The following is a 26,457-nucleotide window of genomic DNA, read 5'->3' on the forward strand; positions in this document are numbered from 1 at the left end:
GGAGGAGCCCAGAGCAATAACCTTGTCTGTCAAGGCAAGGATTATATCAGTCAAATTAAATATGACACTGATAATGAGGTGAAGGACAATATTTCTCATCAGCTAACATAAGTTGATAGATAGATAGATAGATAGATAGATAGATAGATAGATAGATAGTGGGGGTGCAAAACCGAGTTGTAAAAAAAAAAATGAACCATTCACAATACACAATACATCCTACAAAGTGCACTGATACACATTCACTGTATGAGAGCCAGACAACCACACACAGTAAGCTGATGAATTAATGCATATACTAAGAGTATGTTTTAATTTGTTTTTAATAGTCTAAGTAGATTTTTGTCTTTGTTGATTTAATATATTTATCCCAAATCTCTGAATGAAAAAGAGCTATTGTTGCAAATAAAACAAAATACATAGAACATTAAAATGGTAGTGGGTTTTTTTTTTCTCCAATGTACAAACTAAACCAAACCAAAACTGAAATTGTAACCCAATAACTGCAATACAAACCGGTTTATTGAACTGTTACACCCCTAAAAGATAGGTAGATAGATAGATAGATAGATAGATAGATAGATAGATAGATAGATAGATGGATAGATAGATAGATAGATAGATAGATAGATAGATCAGCAAGCACTGGTCAATTAACCTCTGCTGCCACCGTGCCACTCGGGTAAACACCCTCTCCCTCATTGAGAAACCGGGCTCACAGCCTCGCTCCTCTGACCTTGAGTGGCTCAACCTGCAGCTAATCTGGTTTCCATCGACGCACTTCCACCGAAGGCAGACAGGCAGGCAGGCAGGCAGGGAGTTTGTTCAGGAAAACAAAATAAAAACTTCACTGATGACAGAAATACAGCTGTGTTTATAGAGTGAATGCAGTATCAAGTAGTGGTGCAGGCCTACAATACATTTAGGCAGAGGAGTGTATAGGAACTCAGTGGACTGGAGGATCCTCGTCTGCTTCACTGCTGTATGTACAGTATTATTCATGCCGCTAAACTCTGGGCAGCTTCACTGAAGTGTAATGCTTATTGTAATGTTTATTGTTTAATTTTTTTTTTTATTTGAACATCCAAAGTATATTGAATAAGTGCTCACATATTTAGTGTGGTTTTAATGCTTGGCTCATTTTGTTATTAGCAGAGTTGTGAAGAGCTGTGTGATGGAAACCACAGAGGAGCCGCAGCTGGGACTAAATGCTCGTTACAGAGAGGAGGATGGGACGGTGTTCTTCGAGAGCTACATCCCCCCTGCCAGGGACGCCATCCACCTGCCTCCCCATGTCCTCTACATGCTCATAGCTAGCTTCATTGTGCTGTTAGTCCTCTACGCTATCATCGGTCACCTCATCAAAGACCTCTTCCACGACTTTGCAGGTACCATTGAGTTCTCACAGAGTGGACAGCTGTTTCTTTTATTCTGTCCCCCTCATGTATATAAATAAGGAGGACAAAAAATAGAAACCTCTCAATATAATGGAGTCCAGTACAAGAGCTCTGCAAACTAAAACTAAATGTACACATTCTCCACAATGTCAACAAAAACTGAACAATATAAACTTTCTTGAAAGGTAAAATTTATGGCAGAGCTGTTGCATTGAAGTGCATTAGACTGTACAGTGGGCCTAATAAAGTGGCCCCTGAGTGTGTGTGTGTGTGTGTGTGTGTAAATGTTTATGATACAAAAAAGTGTATATGTGATTAACATTATGTTTTGATTTCTCAACATTCAAGTACAGCATGGAAACAATTTAATACTCATATCATCATATCCAGCCTTGCTCTTGGTCCTCATTTTCTGTGTTTCTTCCCTGTTTCCCTTCACTCTCCTTCTCTCCTGTTCATTTGATCCAGACTGGCTGTATGGGAAGCAGCCTGAGGAAGTGGTGCACAACTTCTGTGAGGCCAAGGATAAGTTCATGGTGGACTGGTGCCCAGAAACCTCCCCTGAACTGGAGGCGATGGCCAAGGCCGAGCAGAGCAAGATGATCCTTGAAGACTTCAGGCAACACATGGACAACCAGCCTGTGTGGGTCATCCCCGACAGGACAGACCCACAATTTGCCAGGACGGCACCACGTGTGGCCTTCGGGAGGAGTTAGACCTGTAGGAGGACCTGTGGACAGACAGAGGAAGAGGAGGAAATCAGAGACTTGTTGCTATCAGGGGTGGAAGTAACGAATTACTTTTACTCATTTCATTGTAACTGAGTAGCTTTTTTACACATTTTGGCCATTTTTAAAAGACAGAAATATTACTTTTGCTGAAGTACATTTTTGCTCAAGTTTTGTACGCACAGCTACATTCCCGATCACCTCCATTACAGAGTACAAATTTTATAGGCTTCCTGTAAGCATCAGAAACTGGACCATCATGAAGTGACTTTCCAGCCATCAGCAGAGAAAAGAAGATGAATCTGCCTCGACTTTGTTGATACACTTTTTTGTAATTTCAAAATTTCCAATTAAAAAGAAACAAGTTTGAACCGCGTACTCTCGTCCTTTTAGCATCACATGGAAAATATCTAACAAAGTGATTGCTCCAACAAATTATCTCTGTGGTTTTTACTCACAATTTAAACAAGCTACCTCTTGCTTTTACATCCACACATTTTCACAGTGGCATGACTGCTTTTGAGTAAAATATCAGCAAAGTACAATGCTGTGCAATAACATAAAATAAAATAATAAAAGCAAAAAAGCAATAGAGGTAACATAACATCTCTATCACAAAAGCATACACAAATGAATTTCTAAAAGGATAAAGGATACTCAAAGGCCTGTGAACACGTGTGTCTTACGTTTAGCGTTTAAAATGACAACAGAGGGGGAACACTTGATTGAAAACGGTAAACTACTCCAGATCTTTTGGGGTGGCTACTGGGAATCACCATCACTCCTCAGCCTCGATGGTGGGGCAGCCAAGAGCAGATGGATGAGGATGTGAGCGATCTGGAGGTGCAGTGGAGCAGAGAAGCTCAGAGATGTACTGGGGCATTTCAAGCTTTAAAAACAAACAACAAACCCTTGAACTGGGAGCCAATGCAGGGACTCCAGCAGGCTGCAGGTGTGATGCTGTCTCTCGTCCTGGTACCTGTTATGGAAATCTTCTTTCTTTGCTCTTTCATATTGCAATATGGAAAGACGCAGACATAATGTCAAAGTTTCCTAATTCAAAGAATGTGGGGAAAGTCCACCTTCTTTATATGTCCTGGTTACATATCATTACATATCATCAGGCTTGGTTAAATTCTGACTGGTTAGGACTGTTGCCGGGCAGAAAACAAGGCTGCCCTGTCTCCATGTTGGATATTTAGACACAAAGTGGTGAGTGTAATGGATTAAAAAGGACACTTCAATTCTATCCCTAATCAAAGGAGCTCAGCTTGCCAAACACAGCAGTCTCTGTCACGGCTCAGCCTTGACTCTAGTGTTTTCCCTTGTGTTCTGTGTTCCCTGCTTCCCTTGCGTTGTCCTCCTCTCCTGTTTGTCTGTGTATGTGTGTGTGTGTGTGTGTGTGTGTGTGTGGCGTGGGCATGATCTCTCTCTCTCCCCCAGACTCCTGTCTCACCACCTCACCTGCGTTGCCCTCCCCCTGGACCGCCTGCCCCTCTGCTCGGTCTCCAACAATCATCACACACCCGGATACCAACCCCTGCCTCTTCAGCCTCACCAAACCACCTTCTTCAGTAAATCCTCCATTTTTACCAGCTGCTCTGTGTCTGAGCCTGTGTTTGTGTCCAGCCAAAACAAATCCATAGCAGTCCCGCCACTGATAGAAAATCAAAAGTAAAGTGTAGTGAGGATAGTGTAGCCTGGGATTTCTGTTTTCTGCACAGCAACACACACACTGAGCTAAACACTGTTAGAAGCTCCCATAACAAAATGTGAACATGGAACATACACCAGCATGCACCTCAAAAGTATTATTATTTACTGTGTCACCGCACTGATTCTGGATGAATATGTCAAATCCATTAGATCATAGAAATGACACCAGAGATGCAACTGCTGGATGCTTTAGTTCTGTGCGGTTTTTGAATAAAAATCATAGATTTGGTATGCAGGATCACTTTTACTTTTACTGAGTCTGAAGACACAGTAAAAGTAAAAGTTTTGAATTTCAATACATTTTAATTTCATTTCATTTACATTTTGTAGGTAGATAGATAAATGTTGATATAATTTGTGGGTAATTTCAAAGAAATTTCTGATAGGTTAACCTAATTATCACCTACTTCCCATGAAATTCGCAGCTGACTAAAATAAAGTGTTACACTGTTATCTTCCATGTAAATTCATGCTGGAGTGCACAGTGGCCTTATGAGGACATCTAGTGTCTGTTGAAGTCATTACAGCTGATCTGCAGGAGCCGCCCTGAAAAAACACACAGCACACACCACCAGACCACACAAAAATGTCAGCATAAAGGTTTGTTAAACACTGACAAAATTCTGAATATAAGTCTTCCCTGATACCGACTTTACTCATTTTATCTTGCATTATTCCTTGTCTTACCACTGTGGTGGCTCTATAGTTGTCAAACCACCTTAACTGAAAACCAGTAAATTTTAAGGATGAAGTGTTTCAGCATCATTCCGAATGAGAGGCCTTTGCAGCTTCATTCTACCTAAGACCAAATAATTCACACCAGTGCTTTACCCTGCAAAACACTGTATTGATTGGAACTACTCTGCAGTCAATAATAACAATTAACAATAACAGCAATTAGATTAAGCGATCAATCACACCAAAGTATTCTTTCATTTTTGCAACAAGATACTAATGTTTCTTTAAAAATAGCTTCTTTTTGGCCTAGTTTTATGCTCTTTCAGTGAACACATCTGTCAGTGGCATTTTGAGCAATTTGCTTTTCACTTTGCCAAATTGTTTACAGTAGGATGCAGATTGCAGAGTGACAGTACACCTAAGAGCCTAGGAGGTCTTAGTTGAATGGAAAACATCTTCATGGCATAGACTTTAACGAATAAATAAGACATTGCAATGTGGAAAACCCAGAGCAGCTTTGAAGGATTTATCTTCCATCTTGTCTAGATATCAAAGAGCTAGGAAGATGGCTCAGAGAAGAAAGAATCCATGTCAACTGAGTGATAATGACTTTAAAGAAAATACTAAAGGAAGAGACTGCCGGTTCTGTAGGTCCACAAAATCTTTCACATTAAGGTTAGGGCTATAATGGCTGACAGGAAAAAAACAACACGGGAAATGGTAATCACAGGAAACAACCTAAAACCACAATATCACTCATTAACCTGCTTATAGATGAAAAGAGTAAGAAGTTCCCCAGAGACAGAAAAAAAGTCTGCTGCAACTCCAAAAGGAGACAGAAACTCACTCGCCAGAAAGGTGTGACACATTGAGTTTCAATAATATATATTTTAACGATGACCAGAATCTGATAATTGTGCAACCGACTTCTTAAATGTATGTTCATGAAAAGGTAAATATAGATCATAGTCTGTATTCTCCCAGAAACTGAAGGTACATGAGAGCAGAATCATATCTTCAGACAACTCATCTTGTCTCATCTCTTCTCATCAGAAAATGGGAACCAAGATATGGCAACTGAGGCAAAAGTTGGAGTTCTTTGTGTCCTTTACAAAATGACCTACAGGTGAAGAAAAAAAGATTTTTGAAGATACTTAAGATACTTGAAGATACTAAATATGGCTGGTCCTGTTCGTGGCATTGTCATATAAGACCCCTTCTAACAGAGGAGCACAATCCTTACACAAGCACTGTTCACAACATGTAGTTTGTGTTTCAGAGTTGTTGCAATGGCCAAGATTTTTGGCTACAGACTCAGCAACTTAATATAGCATCCACCCAATGAATACACACAAGAAAGGATGCCAAAAGAAAAGAAAATATGGTAGAGAAACTATATGTACTAAAGGAAAATGAAAGCCAAACCTCGGCTGCTAATTGTTTCGCCCTGCATGGTACAAGAATAAAATGGGGCCCACAGTTTCCCTTGTTATTTTAAAATATCTACATTTATGCATGATGTGAAAACACTGGCTACTGTATGGTAAATTATTTTGTTTACAGGGTCATGCTCTGCATTATCTAAAGAAATTCAATGTACAAGAGGACTCATCAAGGAACTGTAACATCTCATAAAGAGGGCAGGTATTTGGGATCTGACTAGGATCTCCTCAACTAAGGTTTTCTGCAATTTCAGTTTTAAAAATTTAATTGCAGAGTTGTAATACACTAGACTTTCCCTGTTGCTCAGTCTTGAAGCACAAACAGCACAATTGCAACATCCGTTTGAACGGTGCACAAAATAGCCTCTCCACAAAACAGTGTTATTTTAGATCTGTATCTACTTCATTCATGTTTGAGAAATACACTCTCAGTGAAGCTCATGTTCTTGCGATAGAGAAGGAGTTGACAGACCAGACTTGGTGGATGCATTACACCCACATGGAGCAGCAAATACCACGATGTGGGTAAGAATCCAAAGTATGACTTTAAAGGAAAGCTCCAGGAGCTGGTCATGAAGTACAAGGTCAGGGAGTTGGTGAGGGTGGACCTCCAGCAAAAAACTTAGGATCTCCACTCTGCATTGGAGGAGAAGACAGCTATGCTTGAGTCCTGTGAAGCTGACAACAGAGCCCTCCACCACACACTGGAGGAGTGGAGATTTAAGTTCCCCAAGGAGAGAGCCTCAGGCTCCAAAAGTCTTGTCAACCAGCTAAGGGTTTGTGCAATGGAAAAGCTTCACAGTGCCCACAAACTGGCTGAGACACACACAACCTGCAAGCCGGAGAAGAAGGTCCTCCAGCAGGAGGACTACTGCTGAAAAACAGAGGAGATGGAAGAAACACTCAACAAAGAAAGGGCCCTGAAGACCCAGGAACAAGCACTGAATTTCATAGCCAGTGAGGAGGCAGTCTGCCAAAAAACAGAGGAGCTGAACATGCTCCAAAAACAGACTGAGCCTGTAGGAATTTGCCAATAAGCTCAAGGAAAAGATGCAAGAGAAGGATCCATCTGGCAATAACAGGAGCATCTCTGCTGAGAAACTGAGCAGAGAAAGAAAATGGCACAGAGAGAAGAGGTTCTGCTCACCAAGGAGCAGGACAAGCTCAAGGCCTGTGAGGAGGCAGTGCTGACAGATTCAGAGGAGCTCAACCTACTGCAGAAACAGAAGGTGAGCGCCCACAAACGTGCTATTAAGCTCAAACTGGAGATGGAGACAGAAAATGAGACGGAGTAGGAAATCCAGGACCAGAAGCAGAAGACTTTGATCATCCATGATCTTACAACACAGAAAGAGATGAAGCAGAAGTAATCCCTAGGCCAAGAGATGGCAACACTTGCGACCCCTCAAGAATGAGACCCTCCTCTGTCTATACTCAAACTAAACAGCACAGAGGAGACTTTGGAGAGCAAGATGAAAGAGTTTGGACAAAAAGTACAAAATCGGTCCAAGAGGCTGTCCATCCTGAACAGAATATTCAAGATTTTTGCCCCAAGACATCAAATTAAATAAATAAATAAATAAATGAAGGAGAGGAAAAGGAAAAGATGGGGGGAGTGCTCAGGTGCTCACTCATTTCCCTTAACACACCTACAACCTAATCCAACACCCCTTTGCATATACACCCCTACCTCATTATTTTTGAAATTATTATTATTTTTTTCAATAAAATATATCACCAGTGGTATCCCTAAAACAATGCAGCACCTCTATTATTGGCTGTGTTGAATTGGTTGTGTTGTTTTACATTTGAAAGGCTCATTAATTCCATTTACCTCTACATGTACATGAAGTAACACTCGAATGCAGCTCCAAAACAGCTCTTTGCATATTGCTGAATATAGATATAATTATATTTGTTTTGCAATAGGCTGTGAAATGTGAGAAAACGGTTTGGAAAGCTTAATGTCCATCTGCAAGTGTCATTGTTAAGCAGCTTGCTGAAACAAACAATGATATAATCACCTCACCTTTGCTCCTGTTAATCTCCTTGCCACTGCAGGCATAAACATCTGTGGAGGGCAATGACGGGCTGCTCTTTTAGAGAGAGACAACTCCCCTATCTACTAACAGATAAAATGATCAGGAACAGCATATCCTAGTGTTTATACTCTTAAAAACCATGACACAGCATCACTGTGTTGATCAACAAATTTTTCATCAAGGAGAACTGAATGCAAGCTCTAATGCATTACGTAAATTATAGAAATGCCTGGATGTTGGGTCAAAACAATGTGAGCTCATTCTGCTTGATAATAATGATGTTCTGTCTTAGATAGGAAAGTGAAATAGTAAATGCAATTTTTCCCAGCAATGCAGTTCAATATAATTAGGGAGTGTATATGGCGTTAGAATGGGTGTAAAAAAAAATCTTGCTGGTGTCTTAATACAATTTGAAAGCTCATTTTCTGTGTTTGATCATTCCATTGGTCTAAATATAAACAAAGAAAAGGAAAAGATTTCAGTGTCTTATCGAGTTCCTCTTTCCATTTCAGTCATGTGCCGTCCTGGCGGTGGGCCACTTGAACAGCAGGGGGTCTGGTCTATGGTATGGGGGGCTCTGTAACACCCCCACACATCTCTGCCTCTTTTTTTCAGGGCGCGCATCTCTACACACCCCCTCTAAACGTAGCTGTGGTCGGAGCATCGGCCACGCACACAACCTCCTATGGCTGATACATCCGAGGAATGAATCATGGACGGGTGATTTAAAAGCAAGGGTTTACACCGGTGTGGTTGCCCTTGCATTGACGGAATATATGGATTGGACCTCATCGTCGCCAGAGCAAACCTGGAGAGAGCCTGCAAGGTAAGGCAGCGCATCAATACTGAGGGGGACGGACACGGCAGCGACAACACCGCTGCACATTATGCATTTTGATAGACGATAACCGAACAGATCGGCGGTAATTTATTAGTGATATTACCTATCAGCTAAAATGCTGGAGGCTATTGTCTGTGTTATCTCCGGGCTGTGTCAGGAGCCAGCTGTGCGCGCCTCCGACCCAATAAAGGCCTTTTCCGACACAAGACGGGCTTGGTGGCACATACAGTAGCCTACATCTGCATCCACCTTAATTACCTCCATTTGGGTCATTTCCCAATCTGACTTTGACTTTGAAATCGTCATTGTCACCAACCGGATGCTTATCATTAAAGAGCCATAGCGTCTCGTCGTTTTGATGTTTTTTGTAGTAGATAGGGAGCAGAATAACGAGCGGGATAAATAAATAAAAAGAGACGCGCGGCATATGGCTTTATGCAGGCGGGCATTTACAGAGACGCACACACCACCAGCGATACACTGGTATATAATGATGTGCAGTGATGCCATTGGCAAGGAGGCAGTAGGGCCCGGGAGACACTCACTGTACTGTATACAGGCCGGGAAGTGATACGCCTTAAACAAATTCCATCATACACTCAGGTGTGGACAGAGCCGCCACACTGACTGATTTAATGAGGGCAATTAAAATACACACAGGACACAGGTCCACCATGCGATTCTGCACCCAGGAGTGTGTGTTACATGTCGATCAGACCATGTCATTGTGATGGTGGTCTTATTTGCAATCCACATTACACATGGATCAGTGGATGATCGTGTGCACACAGTATGAAACAATATCAGCATGTGATGATGGCTCCCATCGGCTGCCACTGTCCTGTGAGAGAGACGGTGGCTGTTTATCCACCTGCTGAACTATTATTTCTCTGGCACGCAGCAGCTGCCTTTACATTTTCAGACCCAGCAAGTGCTAGAGGAATTTACCAGGAATGCAATGGGAATTGGTGTGGTCGGTTGGCATGCATGTGGCTGTGGAGTGGTAGGCCTAATTGTAGCAGTGGTAGCAGTAGTAATAAGCCTACTAGCTGTAGCAATAACACAACAGCAACAGCAGTAGGAGTAGCAGTGATTAGCAGTGGTTGCAGTGGGACTAGAGGCAACAGTAGGCCTACTATTTACAAGTAATATAATATCTAATAGTAGCCATATTAATAGGCTGTTAGCAGCAATAGTAGTTGTGGTTGCAGCAGCAGTTGTAATAGCAGTGATAGCAGTAGCCATAGTAGGTTACTAATAGCAGTATTATAGTATAATAGTACTAGTAGTAGCAGTTGTAACAGTAGTAGTAAGTGTAAGTTTAATTTTAATTTTAAGTTTAATTTGTAGGCTAGTTTGTGAGTGTATACTCTATATGGCCTTCTGCATGGGTCTCTGTGACTTTACATGATGATGTACTTGATTGGTTGTCTAAAATATTGTCTGCACCAGTGAGCATTTTTGACCAGTAAACACAGATTTGGGTGTAGTAGGCCTAATGTGTGGAGAGCCTGGAAATTGTATACGGAGAAGAATATAAAAAGGTTTTGTTAAACTCTGACACTCCCTGGCTCCTCCTGTCCCTCCAAATCTCTCCGCTCCCCTGCTGGGACTCCCTTGCACCTCCCTGATGACCCCGCTCTCCCATGGAGGTGCAAATGAGATAATACTGTGGTGAAGAAAAGATCTGAGTGGTTTTATTATTCCTGGAAGGCCACATTTCCCCCCTGGTTTGCAAAAAGGAGGGTTTGATGGCTTATTTGAAATAATATTAATAATCGTATGTGCAACTGATGGCATGACTGCTTGGCTTTTGGTTGTTGTTTGGTTGTTTAATTGCACCATTGTGTTTTTTTGCTTGCTTGGGTTTGTGTGTGTGTGTGTGTGAGTGAGATCTCTAACACTTTTTTGTCTCTGTGTTTCTCAGGGACAGTACTGTGGAAGAGGAGACCTCATCCAAGACCACAAGTCACATGACAGGTAGCCCTCTTTTTTTTTTTTTTTTTAACAACTCTTATTTGACACACAAGTTTACATCAAACTGCTTGTATGGCCTGTTTATGCTATGATTTCTTATATTTTTAATTTCCTTTACCCCTTTTCAGATTTGTGTAGTGATGAAACAGACAACTCCCCTCCTCTTCAGCTACACACACTCAAGCAGTTTGAGCAGGTGAGATCCACTATTATTATTTTTTTTCTTTAGACTTTGTGTTTTACCTTAATAGTCGGGCTATGACTTCTTAATCTCCTAAGTCACATTTGGTTTCACATCAGCACTATGTGGCCAATAATGAGATAAAAAAAATCTGCTCTATGGGGCCATCTTGTGGCTCAATGATGTTTTGCTACAAGATGTAATTAGATGATTTGGCACCAATTGTTTTGATGCAGTGTCCCCTCATGGGATCAGATCACAGACTGCTGGTGAAATCAGGAGTAAGTGTTGTGAACAGACAGGCAACACCTGCTGCGGATAATACAGCAAGGAAAATACCCCAGCCTTTCCCGGTATTTTAAATATGCCTCTGGCAACAGCCTGACCCACTTTAGCACTTCATATCAGTCTCTCTGCTGCCCTATTTCTGTGGTAGGGACCCAGACTAAATGTATCTTACAAAGAAAAAAAATGCAATAACTGTACCTTTTAGTGTGCAGCAGGAAGGTGGTGCAGGAAGTACAGAGACTGCCCTTCAGCCAGAGGAATGAGTTTCAGGCCCCCGTGTCAGCAGTAAAGCCTGCTGACCTGTCCTTGAACAAGACACCAATTCCCCACCAGCTTCAGGGGAACTGACCATATACCACAAGTAGAAACTGTTAAATAGGTTTAGTAACATCATTTAAAATTCATACTAAGTTAAATAAGCCTTTTACAAACCACCATGGACTATATTAATGTCACTGCTGTATGTTGCTGTTATAATGACATATAATACTGACATAGCTCACCGTTGCCATCATATCACACCAGAATATAACTCGGTGGCACTAATCTGCCATTCAACATATGCAGGAGCATATTTAAGGAGCAGAATGATGAGCCGTTGTTTGGCCAAGTTTTTCCATTCCTTACATCCAGTGATACAAACAGAACCTTTACCAATCTGTTTACAACATGTAGGATTTACTTGACATTTCCCTGGAAGTCGCATGTAGCTGACTCAAACTGCTGATTACGAGTGAGGCGTATCTCCTTCAGCTTGCTCTCTTCTTCTTTCAGAGGGAAATTACCATGAATATTGATGGGAATACACTCACTGACAAATCTGTGATGCTAAAATCAAGAGAAATAGACGAATGGTTGATGCGTCATGACAGACATGGAAAAGAGTTTGCGGATGTACTTGTGGTTTTGACAGCCATATGACTGATGGATAGAAGGAGGTCTTAAAGTTAGTTTGCACCCATAATCAAAAAGCATGAATGTCTTTCTCTTTCTCATTTCTCTTCTCCTTCTCATACTCCACTTACACACTTCTCGCCTCCTCTTCCTCCTCCTCCTCCTCACTGTTCGACCATGTTTCTGACACATGCCTGATCAGAATAACACACATGGTGGAAGACGAGCGCGAAAAGCTCTCGCTTCAAACTGTGATGGCACTTTAAGGCTATTCTGGAGACGATGCCTAGCCGCGTTAAAACGGGAGGTGTCACCAGCTAGTCACGAAAAGCTGAAGTTACTTTCTGAGAGAGAGAGCACCCAACTCAAAGCAGGAGTCACTTTCACAGACGCCGACTCTTGGATGTGTCACGTTCACACCCTCCACCTGTCATAAACACGCTCCGACACAGACGTCCAGTACATAAAAGTGCGCACACACTTTTTGTTTGATCAAGAACTGGAAGCGGTGGCTGTGTATAAACGGCACGGCTGTCTGTACCCTGTGTGGAGTTGTTTAAAAACACACACACACAACCCATGATGTCATCTCTTATGTCATGTGGAAGCTCAACTTGGCCGGGGCCTACGTCTCTGCTCTGAATTATTTAGCTCGAGCATGTAACATGACACTTTAATGGACACACTTACTGAATACATCAAGAATGCCAACTGATATGATGTAATAGAGGCTCTTGTCGGTTTCTTGTCTTTGTCACTCAGTTACAGAAGCACGTTGCGTTCAGCGTGCAGGCTGAAACCTGAGGATTTTAGAAGGAGTCATACACTGCTTTTAATAAGAAATAAAAAAGTTGAAATGGCTTTGGACTTTGCAGAGCCCCTGTTCCCCCCTTTTTACTTGCCCTGCACGTCTTCCTGTTCCCTCACCTCACCGAGGGACATTCAGGGATTCACCGTTCTGTGAGATTGAGGACGCCTCCCTATTAATAGCGCGTTGGCTCAGAGCTCCCAGGTCTCTTATTTCATCCAACTTGTTTCCCTCTCTCAGTGGATTCCTCTCATCTGCCTGTCCTCCTGCCCTGTCTCTCTATCATGAGTTTTCAGTGTGTGTTGTTAGTCTTAATGAAGGGTGTTTCCTATTTTGGGTGTAACCGCACATCTCTGTTCCCTCGCTCCGCACTTGATATGATTTGATTTAATTTTGTTCGCACTAGTTACAAAGCAAAAAAAAAAAAAAAAAAACAGAAAATAGAATATACAGTCATGTTTGGGTGAGGTGTAAATCCTTATTTAAAAAAAAAGCTCAAAATACTCGAAAAAATAAATAATATAAATAAACAAGTCAATCACAAAATCAAAAGCCAGTTAAACTCCACCATTAAGGAATGTGTCAAAGCCAGCAGAACACATTCACTCAGTTAACAATATAATAAAGCAATCAATCTTAGTAAACAGACTCATGCTTAAGAGACTTTTGCTTAATTTGACAGAAATATTTGACTGAAAAAATTACCACCAGATGTCTTATACATCATTATAAAACCATTAGCATCTACAGGTATTTATTTCAAGTAAGTGCTTTCATGTGCACTGTGCACGAAAAATCAAATTAAGTATAATATTAAGTGTATTATAAGTAAATTAAGTATATTATCACCTTTTATAATTTCCCTGTGAGGAAGAGTGACCTGTACGGCTGTTGAGATTGCATAAGTTGGAGTTTCAGCTGTTCATTTCTTGGAGATCTCACTCTACACAGGCATGGTATACTGAAAGGGGATGGGGAGGGGTGTAGAAATAGAGTGGGAAATTTGGTCAAATCCATTTCATTTAATTTCTGATGAACCTGAAACTGGCACAGGCAGCACGAGAAAAGAAGACAGGGACACGTTTCTGATTCTAACCCTCCCTTCTCTCCATTCTTTTCATTTCCCTGTTTGTTCCCTTTGCTGAGGGGTGTGTTTTCCCGTCATATCACAAGTGCCTGTGAGCCCTGTGCCTCTACCTCCCTCCCTCCCTCCTCTGCTCCCTCCTCCTCCTCCCCCTCCTGTGCCCATCTCCTCTGGCTGTCTGGGATTCCAGGGATGTCTCCTTCAGTAAAATAAGCTCCTGTCCCGTCCCGCATCAGACCAGAGCACACCATGGAGCTGACATGGTCGCAGCTCTGACCGCTCGGGCCGCAGAGTAGCCCTCTGCCCCGCCAACACCCCCTGTTCTCTCCTGTGTGTGTGTGTGTATGTATGTGTGTGAGAGTGAGTTAGTTTTAGCCTGTGTGTTTGCGAGTGTGTGTGTTTGCATGTGGCATCCCAATGGCCTTTTAGAGCCAAGGATGCCACTTCTTAAATAATTTGTCTCTTTCTTTGCTCGTTGGAGCTGCGTTATGCTCTTTGGGAAGAGGAGGTAGCATGTCTAACGGTTACCGGACTCTGACACACAAGGACATGTCTTCATAGGCGGCGTCCTTTTAAATGGATTCCGTATTCTCTCGTAATACGGACAGGTCGAAGGAGACTGTTCATTTCTGACCTGTAGCGGACATGTCAAACTGTGTCGGTGCTCTCTGACCGTCATGTCTAACGGTTACCGTACTTTATCACAGCACCTGAATGACTTGAAGAAGGAGAACTTCAGCCTCAAGCTCCGCATCTACTTCCTGGAGGAGAGGATCCAGCAGAAGTACGAGGAGAGCAGTGAAGATGTCTACCGCACGGTGAGTAGGCCCGCTCTCTCTCTCACGGCATCAGGAAATGAAAAGGAACCGAGTGGTGATGAATGGGACAGTTGTGTGGGCGCACTGTAGGGGCCAGAGGTTGACATCCTGATTAAAACTCATTGATTTTGCTTTGTTTAGGGATCGACGACTGAAAAGGTAATCAAAGTGGTTAAACCTCGCTTGTGTCAGTGGCCAGTGTGATTGTGCTGTATGTTATCCTGACAGTCTACCTTATTGAGCTGCTTCCACTGTTTGTTGTACAGCGTTGACTCAGCTGTCAGACTCAGCTGGTTTAGGTGATGTGACCATCACTGTGTTGACTTTACCAAGTGTTTATTGTGAGATAAACCGCCCTGTGAAGGAGCGCATAGAAACTAGATCTTTGCTCAGGATTCTTACCTGAGTGTCCCTTTACTTGAGTGTGCTAATAGGCCTGCGCAATACTGTGATATTCAGTATTATCATGATATAGTTTTTTCTAAATTTTTCTTTGAAAATCTCCCAAATCAAATGTTTTATCTCCATGATTTGCACATTAATCACCAGAATTACATATGCAGGTTATTACTGTGACTTTATGCATCTTTTAAGTGTTAAGGAGGGAACCTGCAACCAGCTGCAGTGGCAAAAATTTAACAAACTCCTTTAAATTAGAAGTTTAGTCTGAAACAAAAATCAATATCAAATCAAAAATGCATTTCAGTGCAAAAACTTGCACTGAAATGCACCCACTGATACAAGTATTGAATTGAGACTTCCAGCGCCTTTCAGAGTAAATCTATCAAAACAACTCAGATCAATACTAAAGAGTTGTCCTGTCTAGTAATTCTGCTTTGGTCCAGCTACAGTGCAGGGAGATTTGGTATAGTAGAAAATATTGCATATGGCTGCAAATATTGCAGTATCCAATTTCATTTTCATATTGCCCAAGTTTACTGTCACTATAGTAGAGGTTTGGGGCCTCAGGAAATTACGTCTGGTTTGGGTCGGCAGATATGGATGATATTCCAGTCGGAGAATACATTAGAGAGGATGATCAGATTTATTGATTTATTCAGAGAAAACTGCTGGTTAGTTACATTGGGTAAATAACAGAGTGTGTTTATGTGTGTGTGTGTGTGTGTGTGTGTGTGTGTGTGTGTGTGTGTGTGTGGTATCTAGTCAATTATGCACAAGGCAAACACACAAGGAGGAGAAAAGTCAGGAGGTCTTTCTCTGTATCTCTCTAAGACTGACACTTGCACGTGCATGACGTCACCGCTTAATAGTAAGGGGCCAAACAGGCTTTCTTATAGTTATACATATGTTCAGTTTTTTCTGCTCTTAGCTCAGATTGTGTAAATTTATTTTCACCCTAGAATCCAGGGTTCCTAAATCAGATCACTCTTCCTATATGAAAGCCAAAAGAACAAGCTTGTAAACACATAAGGGATTCCTGACAGTTTTAAGAAATATTATAAGGGAAAAAGTGGAAGTATATCATTATACAGCACAACATTTACTGTATGCTTGTGTGTTTCCTGGATAATGCTTTGTCTTTGTCACAGCTTTGTGTCCAATCAGTATGTACTCTGTGATACCTGGTTATCAACAGGCTATAAAAAATGTCAACACCTCTATATTAGAGATGGAATGAGTTACTTTAAATTGTGATAAAATATCCCACAGTTAGTTACACCATTTTGCCATTTTTGATTAGTACATTTTTTTTAAAAAACTCAGTTTTTGCAGTACATACTGTCTAACATCGGCCAAAGTCAGCAACAGAGAGTCAGTTTTCCTGTTAACACTGTGTATAGCTCTTATAGGCACAATAGACATATGATCTGGTTACATGTGGTTGTGTTTTTTCAAACCAACACTCAAGGAGAACTCAGAGAGAAACGTGTCTTTTTGGTTGCTGCTTTCTCTCATCTGCCACGTGCACAAGGTGCATGTCTCTCATGGCCATGGCACCATAATGCATTTGACATGTGTGTGTTTTGTACTCCACATGGCACTGGTTGTGTTATTACTATTTGAAAGTGCACAGTTCATAGTGCTGGTAATTTAATTTGTGGTTTTCAACACAAAACATGTAATTGTGATTTTGAATTTCGATTTTGTCCCATCTCTACTCTTAACACTCTCTGTACATATTTGTTTGTGTGTTTGCCACTGGATGTGTGTGCATTTGTCCCTGAGTTTGTCCCATTTGTCTCTGTGTAGGTGTGTGTTTGTGAGTGTGTGTGTGTGTAAGTGTGCACGTACAATAAGGTGACCCGGCTGCTCAGCTGTTGTCTATGTGCCTAAGCCAGCCGGCGTTTAAAAACCTCTTTCTCTCTCCCTCAGTCCAAATCCCTCGTTATGATCAGTAAACCTTTGATATGAGAGCCGTGTAAATAAGATGGCCACTCAGCCCAGATGAACAAGACCTGAACGTCCTGCCACTCACTTATCCTCGTTGATTACTGCATACCAGCAGTGATTGAGTAAACTGATCCTATCACATCATACAGGTTCCCAACTGGGTATTAATCTCTGTGCCTCACAGTCTCTCACTCTGTGAGGCTGAAGCTTAATTAAGTTTAATAACTTTTTTTTTTTTTACTGGAGACTTAGTATCACATTGTTCAATAGCTGGCCTGAGTCGCTCAGTGCCTTATTGGTTTGTGTCATGACATGGCGCCAATGTTCCTGTCCGCTCTCTCAAGCATTTCGCTGTAATACAGTACATACCAGTAGTGTTGGTTGTCTTGGGCACATACTGATCTCACTGAGAGCCAAGCCTGAGGTTGAGAGGGACTCTATTTATAGATCCAGCTTGAGTTCACTGATTTATTTATCACATGTATTCATATGGGTGTACAGCCTCCATTTGATGCAAGACATACAACATCACGGGTGTATTTCTTTTAGTGTAATCATATGTTTTTGTTCTATTACTGTGCCTTGTATTGTTCATTTTCAGTCATGTAGCAGTTTGTTAATATATTAAATGCCTCAGATTTTCTCTGTTGCAGTACAGGCATGTAAGTAAATAGATATTTAGCATTATGCACTGAATAGTAATGGTCAATTTGGCTGTTTTTGGAGATGCAGAAAAAATGTATCCAAACACAATGTTTTGAGTGTGGAATACATCAGAATAGGACTGATCATCATAATTCAGAAAAAAAGTTCAGGTCACGCTTGTCAGTCAGAGGTCAGTGAAACAATTTCTGATATCTGATTTTACGATCTGTGAAGAACTGAAAAGCATGTTCACATGTGTAGGCACCTAATCCAGGCAGGTTGTCAGGTGTGTGTGTGTGTGTGTGTGTGTGTGTGTGTGTGCAGGGTGACAATCCTAGTAGGCCTGGGCAACGTACTGATATTTTGTTGATTTATTGATTGATATTTTGGACATTGTAATGTTGTAATATGACATGTATGACAAATGTTTTCCTGGTTTTTAAACGCTGAATTGCAGTGGAGGAATGCAATCTCTGAATTTACAGGACTTTTTTAGATGCTCTATTATTTGCCTCTACCTTCTTGGTCATCATACTCACATTACTAATAATTGTCTATCAAAAATCTCTTGTGTGTAAATATCTTAATGAAAGCACCAGTGATCACCCCTACAGTACAGATGCAATATCAATATTGAAGTATTCAGTCAAAGATATCATGATATTGGAGTTTGTCCATATCACAAAGCTCTACCTGTTAGTTTTGATAGTCCAACCGTTTCCTTTCCTCCGCTCTGCCTGGTTATAAGGGGATCTGTTGCTGAGGGCGGCCGGGCCAGGAGAGGAAAAAAATAGCAGGTGCACTGTGATGGCGGGCTATATATAGAGCTGTTTGCAAGCCGGGAAAACATCTCTCTTACAGTAAAACATGTTGTCACACACACTCTTACAAAATATGTTTGTCCATTCTTACATCTTACACGCATCTTACATTATTCATTTTAACAATATTTAGGCCAAATATTTGAAATTTCCTAGCTACAGAGCATTCAATACAATTCAAATTACTGATGTATTGCAGATATAACAGGAGGATGTTTTGTGAGGTGTATTAAAAATATGAGGCAAGGCATTCATTTTGAGATTGTAGTTTTGATTGTATTCTTTCATCCTAATCTGAAGTGTCCAGTCAGTGTGTGGGTGGCTTCTGGCTGCACATGCACTCTGCATGTGCGACCAGATGGGATAGAATATGCATGTGATGTTGGGGGTAGGATGCCGTCCGCGAGTGGTGCTGCACGTGCAGACCAGGTCGTTTTGAGTGTTAAAGACAGATAGCACTGCTGACTGGGAAAGAGTCCTGAGAAACCCACTGACGGAGAGAAGGGAGGGAGGGGGGGGAGCGGTGGGGGGGTGAAAAAGGTCAGCAGACTTCCATGGTAGGAGGCAGTGAAACACCTCAAACAGAGTGAGAGAAGAACAACAGAGAAGGAGAGGGAGAGACACATACGGGGGATCAAATCAAGAAACTCTATGAAAGGGGCAGCTGAACTGAGATGACAGACGTGCAAAGAAAGTGACAAATGTCACGACGAATGTGATCCAGGCCGCAGTGATAAAGGTGATAAAGCCAGTGAAGGCAGCTATCTGATCCGAGTCCAGCAGGCAGACGGACAGACAGACAGATAAACTGTCCTCTCCTGCTTGTGTAAGGTCGAAATGGAAAGAATGAGCCCCAGGATTCTCACTGTTCAAATCCTCTGTCCCCCTAGCCCGGTCTAAGAGCCCTGATTGGCCCCCAAAAGGTTCCCCACGGGCCCCACAGGCCTGTAGGAGCAGGTAAACAAACTGCAGAGTTTAGCCTCTGGCCACAGGGATAAGTGTTTGAGCTGCCCTGGATTCCCCTGCTCTAAATATAACGGGACACGAAAGCACGGTGGGATGCTCTGTACTGGTGACATGCAACACTCACCAGCAGAGAGGGGAGGGAGCAAACCAGGGTGTGATGGAGTGATATAATGACTGAGGGAAGCTGAGCAAGGAACAGGTGGTAGATCAGTGTAAGTAGGTGTGTTGAGATTTGTGAGGGAGAGATGGATAGTAGAGATTTAGACAGACTGAGGTGTGCTGAGGTATAGTGCTACACTGACACATCTCTAAAAAAAAAAAACTATGAATCTTTGCTTTTCACTTAAGTGATTTAGCTTTTTTGTGTATAATCTTTAACTTAGTGCAGTGAAATCATACAGGCAGACACTAAGCCAAACACAAAATCACAAAAATATTTATTGTTTGATTCCAATGCAATTGTAAAATAGATCCATTGGAAAAATGCCTGTGTTCCATATAATCAGACATATCAATAACGCAGCATACGATTGACAGGTCATTGTCACTCCTTTAGTTTGCAGTGGCTGCATACTGTGCACCTTCAGTGAGCCTTGATTTATGCTGTAGGCCAGTTTCAGAAGGTTATTGATCTGTTGTTGCTCAATCTGTTGATGCTGCTGGTGCCAGTGTGCCAACAATGGGGATGATTGTACATCTTGTGATTGATTCATTGATTAGTTGATTGATTTATTGCTTGTCTCATCATCAAAACTAGAATTTTGAGGTATTTATGTATGTATGTATATATGTGTGATATAAAATGCACATACAATTGATAGGTGATACAGATAGTCATTACATCATGGTCCATTCATAGGCTAACTTAAGAACCATTCAGTTTTATTTTGCTAAATGGAAAATGCAGTAATCCACAATGGTTTCATGCAGTGAGGGCTTAAAGTCCAATGTAATAAAAAGCTACTGCAGCAGCAACTAGAGATTAATTCAGGCATCCAAATCCAGGTATATGTTTTTTGTTGTCTGTCTGTTTGTTTTTATTATTGTTTTTTATTAAAACAGAAATAAATGAGGAAGTGGTCCACTCAGAATTGTCTGTTTGTATGTTTACTGTAGTACTGCCATGTCTTGTTACCAATATGTGCTGTGATTGATTGATTAACTTCCTGCTTTCCATCTGTTGCAGAACATCGAGCTGAAGGTGGAAGTAGAGAGCTTGAAGCAGGAGCTCCAGGAGAAACAGCAGCTTCTGGACAAAGCCCTGTAAGTACTGGAAACCTCTGTTGTGAGACTGAGCATATTACACTGATGCCAGAACTTATGGGTGTCTCACACCAACAAGAGCACGGACTTGGCTGAAATGTCATCCAATTTCCACCAGATCATGTTGTGAATGGCCAGTGCTGTTTTTTTTTTTTTTTTTTTTTTCCAGTTAATTTTTTTTTCAGCAGTGAATCACAGGCAAAGTAGAAATCCATTGCCTCACTTCATTGAAATGTCCCTTTTAACATAATAAAATCCAGATCCCTAAATGTTTTCCATAGGCACATATACCTTTATTGTCTTATAGTACTTAATAAATTAATAGACTAAATAGTATGGTGGTATGCAGCAACACAAGTTACTCATATGATTTACTCAGGGCTTGAACACCATGAGCCTCTTTGTGATTTTTTTATGCAAGGCTGAGATGGGTTAAGTCTTTCATTATGCCGTTGGACTGTCTTATGGAAGGTGTGTGTGTGAGTGTGTGTGTGTGTTTGTGTGTCTCCATCATTGGGTCTTAGCATGCGAGGAGTAAAGTGTGCCCCCACCAGAGATTAGTCATGGCTCTCTACAGGGTCCTGTCTTAACTGTGGTAACACCTCATGTCTTTAACAGCTTATATGTCATACAGCAGCTGGTGGAAATGAAACACACACACACACACACACACACACACACACACACAGACATTCTGCTGGTATGATGAATTAAACTCACAAAAAATCTTCAAAGTCTTGTGATTTCACTACAGACTGCAAAGTGCTGAGACTCCTGGTGTGGCTTTACCCTCCTGTGAGAGCAACAATTGCAGTCATTGTGGTCCCTTTGTGTGTACGTGTGTGCGTTAGAGAGAGTGTGTATGAGTGCTCCTTTTTGCATGTGTGTGTTTCTTTTCCTGCCAAAGTAAATCCATGTATGAGGAGCTGTCAACAGTGGATCAGCAGATGATTTCATATATAGAGACTACATCATCTATAAAAGGGGGGGCGTGTAATGGTACTCCATTGGAGACAAAATGGTTTGGACAGCTTTGTCCCTGTTGACACCACAGTGACTTTCTTCATGCAGGGTTTCTGTCTCCCCAGTATGGAGCTAAAGTTGATGTCTGGCAGGCTGTTGGAGCTGCTGCAGGAGTTTCACAGGATGGGCTCCGGGTAAACAGGCAGGAGTGGATGCTGTTCACAGTGAAGGCAGATGGCTGTCGTTGTTGTTGGGTTGTTGGCACAGTCAAATTATTCTTCTGCTTCTTCAGTTTTCAAAACACCATCACTGAAGCCCTCTGCAAACCAGTCCTCAGTGCTTTTATGTGATGTAGAAAGACACTTGCTTCTGGCTCTGAATTTATCAGGGATGCTGCTGAACATATTTGAGGCTCATCATAAGGTATTGTTGTTGACCCTCGCGTTAGTGCTGGTGTCAGGGTTCAATGACGGCCAGCTACCGGTGTTTTTTAGATAGGATAGATTGGCTGGGAGTGCTGGTTGCTTCGTATCCCGGTGTGTTGTTTTATACAGTTTAAGCCATGGCTTTGTGTTGTGAGCCTCTGAGAGTAAACCAGCCTTTGTTCCACTGACTTTGATGCTTCTATTGATCTAGTTAACAGGGATGCTGCTTGGCAGTTTTAATGTCGGTGCTATAGTTGGGTAGACAATGATTTCTGCTGCTCATTCCCAGACCAATAAAAATGGTTCTTGCGGTCATATATTGTGGTATGATACTTTTCAAGAGTAGTTATTATTGGTTAATAAGACTGGTTAATTTGGCTGAACACACAATAGGCACTGCTCTACCCTGCCTTTACAGCCTTTTCTCCCTGCTGAAGTTGGGAAGAAGGTACCGGATACACCAGGCCAGCACTGAGAGGTGAAGAAGAGCTTCTACCTCTGAAATGTGGCCTCTTCCTAAGACTGACCCCTACTCCCCTCCAATCATACACATATATGTTACTTTTACTAGACTTATTTAAACTCTTAAATGCATAAATTGAAGGAACTGGCAGGATTACATTTCACTGTGATTATACCTTATATGATTTCATGAGACAAATAAACTTGATTGCCTAACTGACTGACTAAGAAGAATAAAAAAAAGTACTTTTTTAATGTACTTGATGTATAATATACTTCTCTGATGAATTAATTATGCTGTTGTCACTTAGGTATAGATACTCAATTGTATATATTCTGCTGTAATTATAGAGAAAATGTTAATCTTATAAAATACAGACATCAAGACTGCACTGTGTTGCCAATACCTCAGTGACATTTGGATCTTTGTTTTCATCATTGGTTTTCATTGGTGGACTGACATCACATCATCAACTTTTAAAACAAATATGCACCCAGAGAGGCCCCTGACCCATTCACATTCACACAGACCTTTCTTTAGTTGATAGACTTAGAAAAGTAGCCAAATTTTCTTATCCTCTACTTGGTGCAGAATGTATCGAGCTTGGGTCTTCTTCAGAGGGTTAACTTTGTCCCCTCACTTCACCTAAAGGACATTTGTCGGTGAGACTGCAGACAGACAGTAGCTTTACAGACTAGTTCAAAATATCCCAGTTATTTGAGCTGCTGCATGTGGTGGACAGAGTTAAAAACGTATGTAGAGAGCAACCAGAACAGACTCATGGCGACACAGTGGCGTGTGCCATTCTGGGAGCAGGAATTCTGGGATAGTTATGGTTGACTGACTAAGTGATACAGACAGATGCTCGCACGGTGGGAGTCGGAGGAGTGAGAGAAACACTTGGCGTCATGAGCCTCACGATGTTGGATAAGGAGCGTTCAGAGAAATACAACAAACTGAGGGAGGAATTTAACATTTCAGTTGTAAAGCTAATTAATTCTGTGATTGTTCCATGTTGGGCTCTTAAAAATCATTTGTTAGAATGATGTTAGAATTTGTTGGAAAATGTTTTGTATAAACTACCCCATCTACCAGTAAGCTGGCTCAGTGTTTCCACAATATTCCTGCAAAGCCCTGAGTGAACCCAATAAAAACCGACACCATGAGGTGTGACCGCAGCAATTGGAAGATCATTTAAGTTTGGGGAGCTGTAGTGAGAGAAATAACAAACCTACAGGGCAATGCTGGCTTGTTCTGTCGTGCGACCTGACATGCTTCTTGGCTTTTTGTATTACTAGAAATATAACATATACCACAGCCTTTTGCCTTAGATTATAGGTGTAAAAAATGTGCATTTTGAAACATGTTTTTCAGATGTTAGAATAAAAATCTGTTGCAAAGTATTTAGTTTGAGCAAAAGTGAAATGTATTTTTTTTTTATGTGAAAATTCCATACATAATGCGACATTGTAATATAACATACTATAATAGGAGCCAAATGTATGTCTTCGTCTTGCAAGTACCAAGTCCCATTGTGCACAGCAGACAACACCATATCCAAATACACACATTTAAAACATGTCCAAAAGCCCGTTGTGCACAGTGCATAAGGACATATCCATAGACGCACAATATTTTAACAGGTCTACTGCTGCCACTAATTGCCCAATCGCAGTTTGCTGCTAGTGTCTTGATCTGTTGATCAACAACAGTGAAAAACTCATGTTGTTGTGTTTTGTGTCACTGGTTCCATGGTTCTGCTCACTCTTGTGGTGGTGTCTGGCCCACCTGCGAGGCACACGTTTCAACCTTGTAGACCATCTCCTCCACAATTTCATCATCTCTAAGTGCCGCTATGTGTTCTTTGAGCACATTTGCGCATTCAAGTGGCCCAAGGGCACTTGCTTTGGAGCTCTGCAGGCTCCAGGCGACTACCTCGCAGGGCATCATCTTGCCATCAGGGCCTTGGGTGTGACAACTTTTTATTAGCTGCTTTGCTATAAGTGGTGGGTGTTGGGTGTCCCATGAGCACTTGAGCAGCAGACTGGGTGGTTATGACATCATATCATGTCCTGGCTATTATTTATGTCCCAGCACAACCCAGAAATGACTCAGGGCTGATTACATTTATGATTATAGACCAGGCATTAACAGCAACATAGTGTGTGTGTGTGTGTGTGTGTGTGTGTGTGTGTGTGTGTGTATTTTCATGTAGAGATCAACTGACTTCCCTCTTTTCTTTCTTAGCACAACAGCAGAGAGCTTGACCAATCACAATGAAGCAGAGCTGCAGCGGCGGTGTCAGGAGAGACAGCAGGAGATCGACCACATGCAGGAAGTGCTCGAGACCAAGATTCAACTCCTGCAGGAGGTTGGCTCCCTCACACTCTTGTCTTGTGGCATTGCTATACATTTACTCAGGCTTCTCAAACTAATCAGAGCTACTTCCATGTGTATGTCCTCCAGGAGGCCCAGCTAGCACGAAGCGAGGCTGAGCGAATGGCCTCACTTGCTGGATCACAGTCCCACACCTCCCTCCTCTCGCTAGACGCCCCCATGGAGGAAACCCCTGAGGACGAGAGACCTCCCACCACCCTGTCCCCATCCAACACCAGCAAAGACAGGTGCAAAGATTACTTACAAGTCTCTTAAAGCATTGCCACACACCAAATCAGACTGGCCCTGCCTTCATCATCTCCATGTGTTTGTATGCAGGCTGATAGAGGAGCTGACTAAAGAACTTTGCTCCAAGGAGGCCCTCATCACGGAGCTGAGTGGGGAGAAGAACACGCTCACGCAGAGGGTAGGAGAGCTGGAGGGAGAGGTTCAGGAGCTCTCCTCCTCTCTGCTGCAGAAAGAGAAGGATGTAGAGGTAAATGCTATCAAATTCATAAATGTAAAGGTTTTCTAGATTGTGTATTAGTTATGGACATAGTTGTCATATATTTCTGTCCCAAATGATACATAACAGCAAAAACACTTTTGAGGGTTTTTTGACATGTTCATGTGTCAGAACCCCTGACCTATTTTCTTGTATTTGCTCTTTATCCTTCAGACCCTACCTAATCTGTCAAAGCCCCCTAATATTAATCCCACATTATATAATCCTCTGGCACAGCATCTCACCCCTGGCCAGGCTGGTGTCATCGTATCTTCGGCCTTATTTTAACAGCGATGCATGTAGGTCACAAGAACTGCTTGTGCAGACAGGCTACTACTACAGCACACACACACACACACACACACACATTCATGTATGTCTGCAGGTACATACACATATATACACACACATAAAAAAAACCCACTTAACATCCTTGTCTGTTTGTCCTTAATCCCCAAGTTAAGTCCCCAGAGGTTCAGTCGGTCTCTATAACCAATTTTCTTCCCACAGTTTTATCAAGAAGAACTGGGTCGGGAGAGGCTGCGCATTGAACAGGAGATGCAGGTACGTGGATCATTATATTGTCATGCAAAGAGACAGTATTTGGAAAGCATGGCTAAAATTGGGAAAAGGTTTCATATACGACTATTACCCTGCACATGATGTTATTATATAGTTCTCCATTGAGTGTCAGTGCAGCATCGCTGTGCTCAACACTGAAGTGGAGGGCTTTGTTAGTGAGAGTATGCCTCCCCATGGAGAAGTTACACATAACATTTTTAAG

At 41.9% G+C, this 26,457-nt stretch overlaps 1 protein-coding gene and 1 long non-coding RNA gene across 2 annotated transcripts in view; one reads left to right on the top strand and one right to left on the bottom strand.

Moving 5' to 3' along the window:
- Positions 1-944: 944 nt before the first annotated feature.
- LOC115374996 (uncharacterized) lies at positions 945-26,347 on the bottom strand. Its single transcript, XR_003929688.1, has 3 exons — positions 26,333-26,347; positions 12,361-12,367; positions 945-1,039 (listed from the first exon to the last, which is right to left on the bottom strand). It is a non-coding gene; the product is annotated as an uncharacterized LOC115374996 (long non-coding RNA).
- LOC115374991 (myomegalin) overlaps positions 8,654-26,457 on the top strand; it is a 50,485-nt gene continuing 32,681 nt past the window's right edge. The window contains exons 1-9 of the mRNA XM_030074216.1: positions 8,654-8,829; positions 10,772-10,824; positions 10,950-11,017; positions 14,784-14,894; positions 20,865-20,941; positions 25,040-25,163; positions 25,259-25,416; positions 25,508-25,664; positions 26,184-26,237. Of these exons, the coding sequence (XP_029930076.1) occupies positions 8,780-8,829; positions 10,772-10,824; positions 10,950-11,017; positions 14,784-14,894; positions 20,865-20,941; positions 25,040-25,163; positions 25,259-25,416; positions 25,508-25,664; positions 26,184-26,237 (852 nt within the window). The 5' untranslated portion in view covers positions 8,654-8,779. The remainder of the gene's footprint in view (positions 8,830-10,771; positions 10,825-10,949; positions 11,018-14,783; positions 14,895-20,864; positions 20,942-25,039; positions 25,164-25,258; positions 25,417-25,507; positions 25,665-26,183; positions 26,238-26,457) is intronic.

Source organism: Myripristis murdjan, chromosome 17 (assembly GCF_902150065.1).
Source record: "Myripristis murdjan chromosome 17, fMyrMur1.1, whole genome shotgun sequence".
Classification (NCBI taxonomy): domain Eukaryota; kingdom Metazoa; phylum Chordata; class Actinopteri; order Holocentriformes; family Holocentridae; genus Myripristis; species Myripristis murdjan.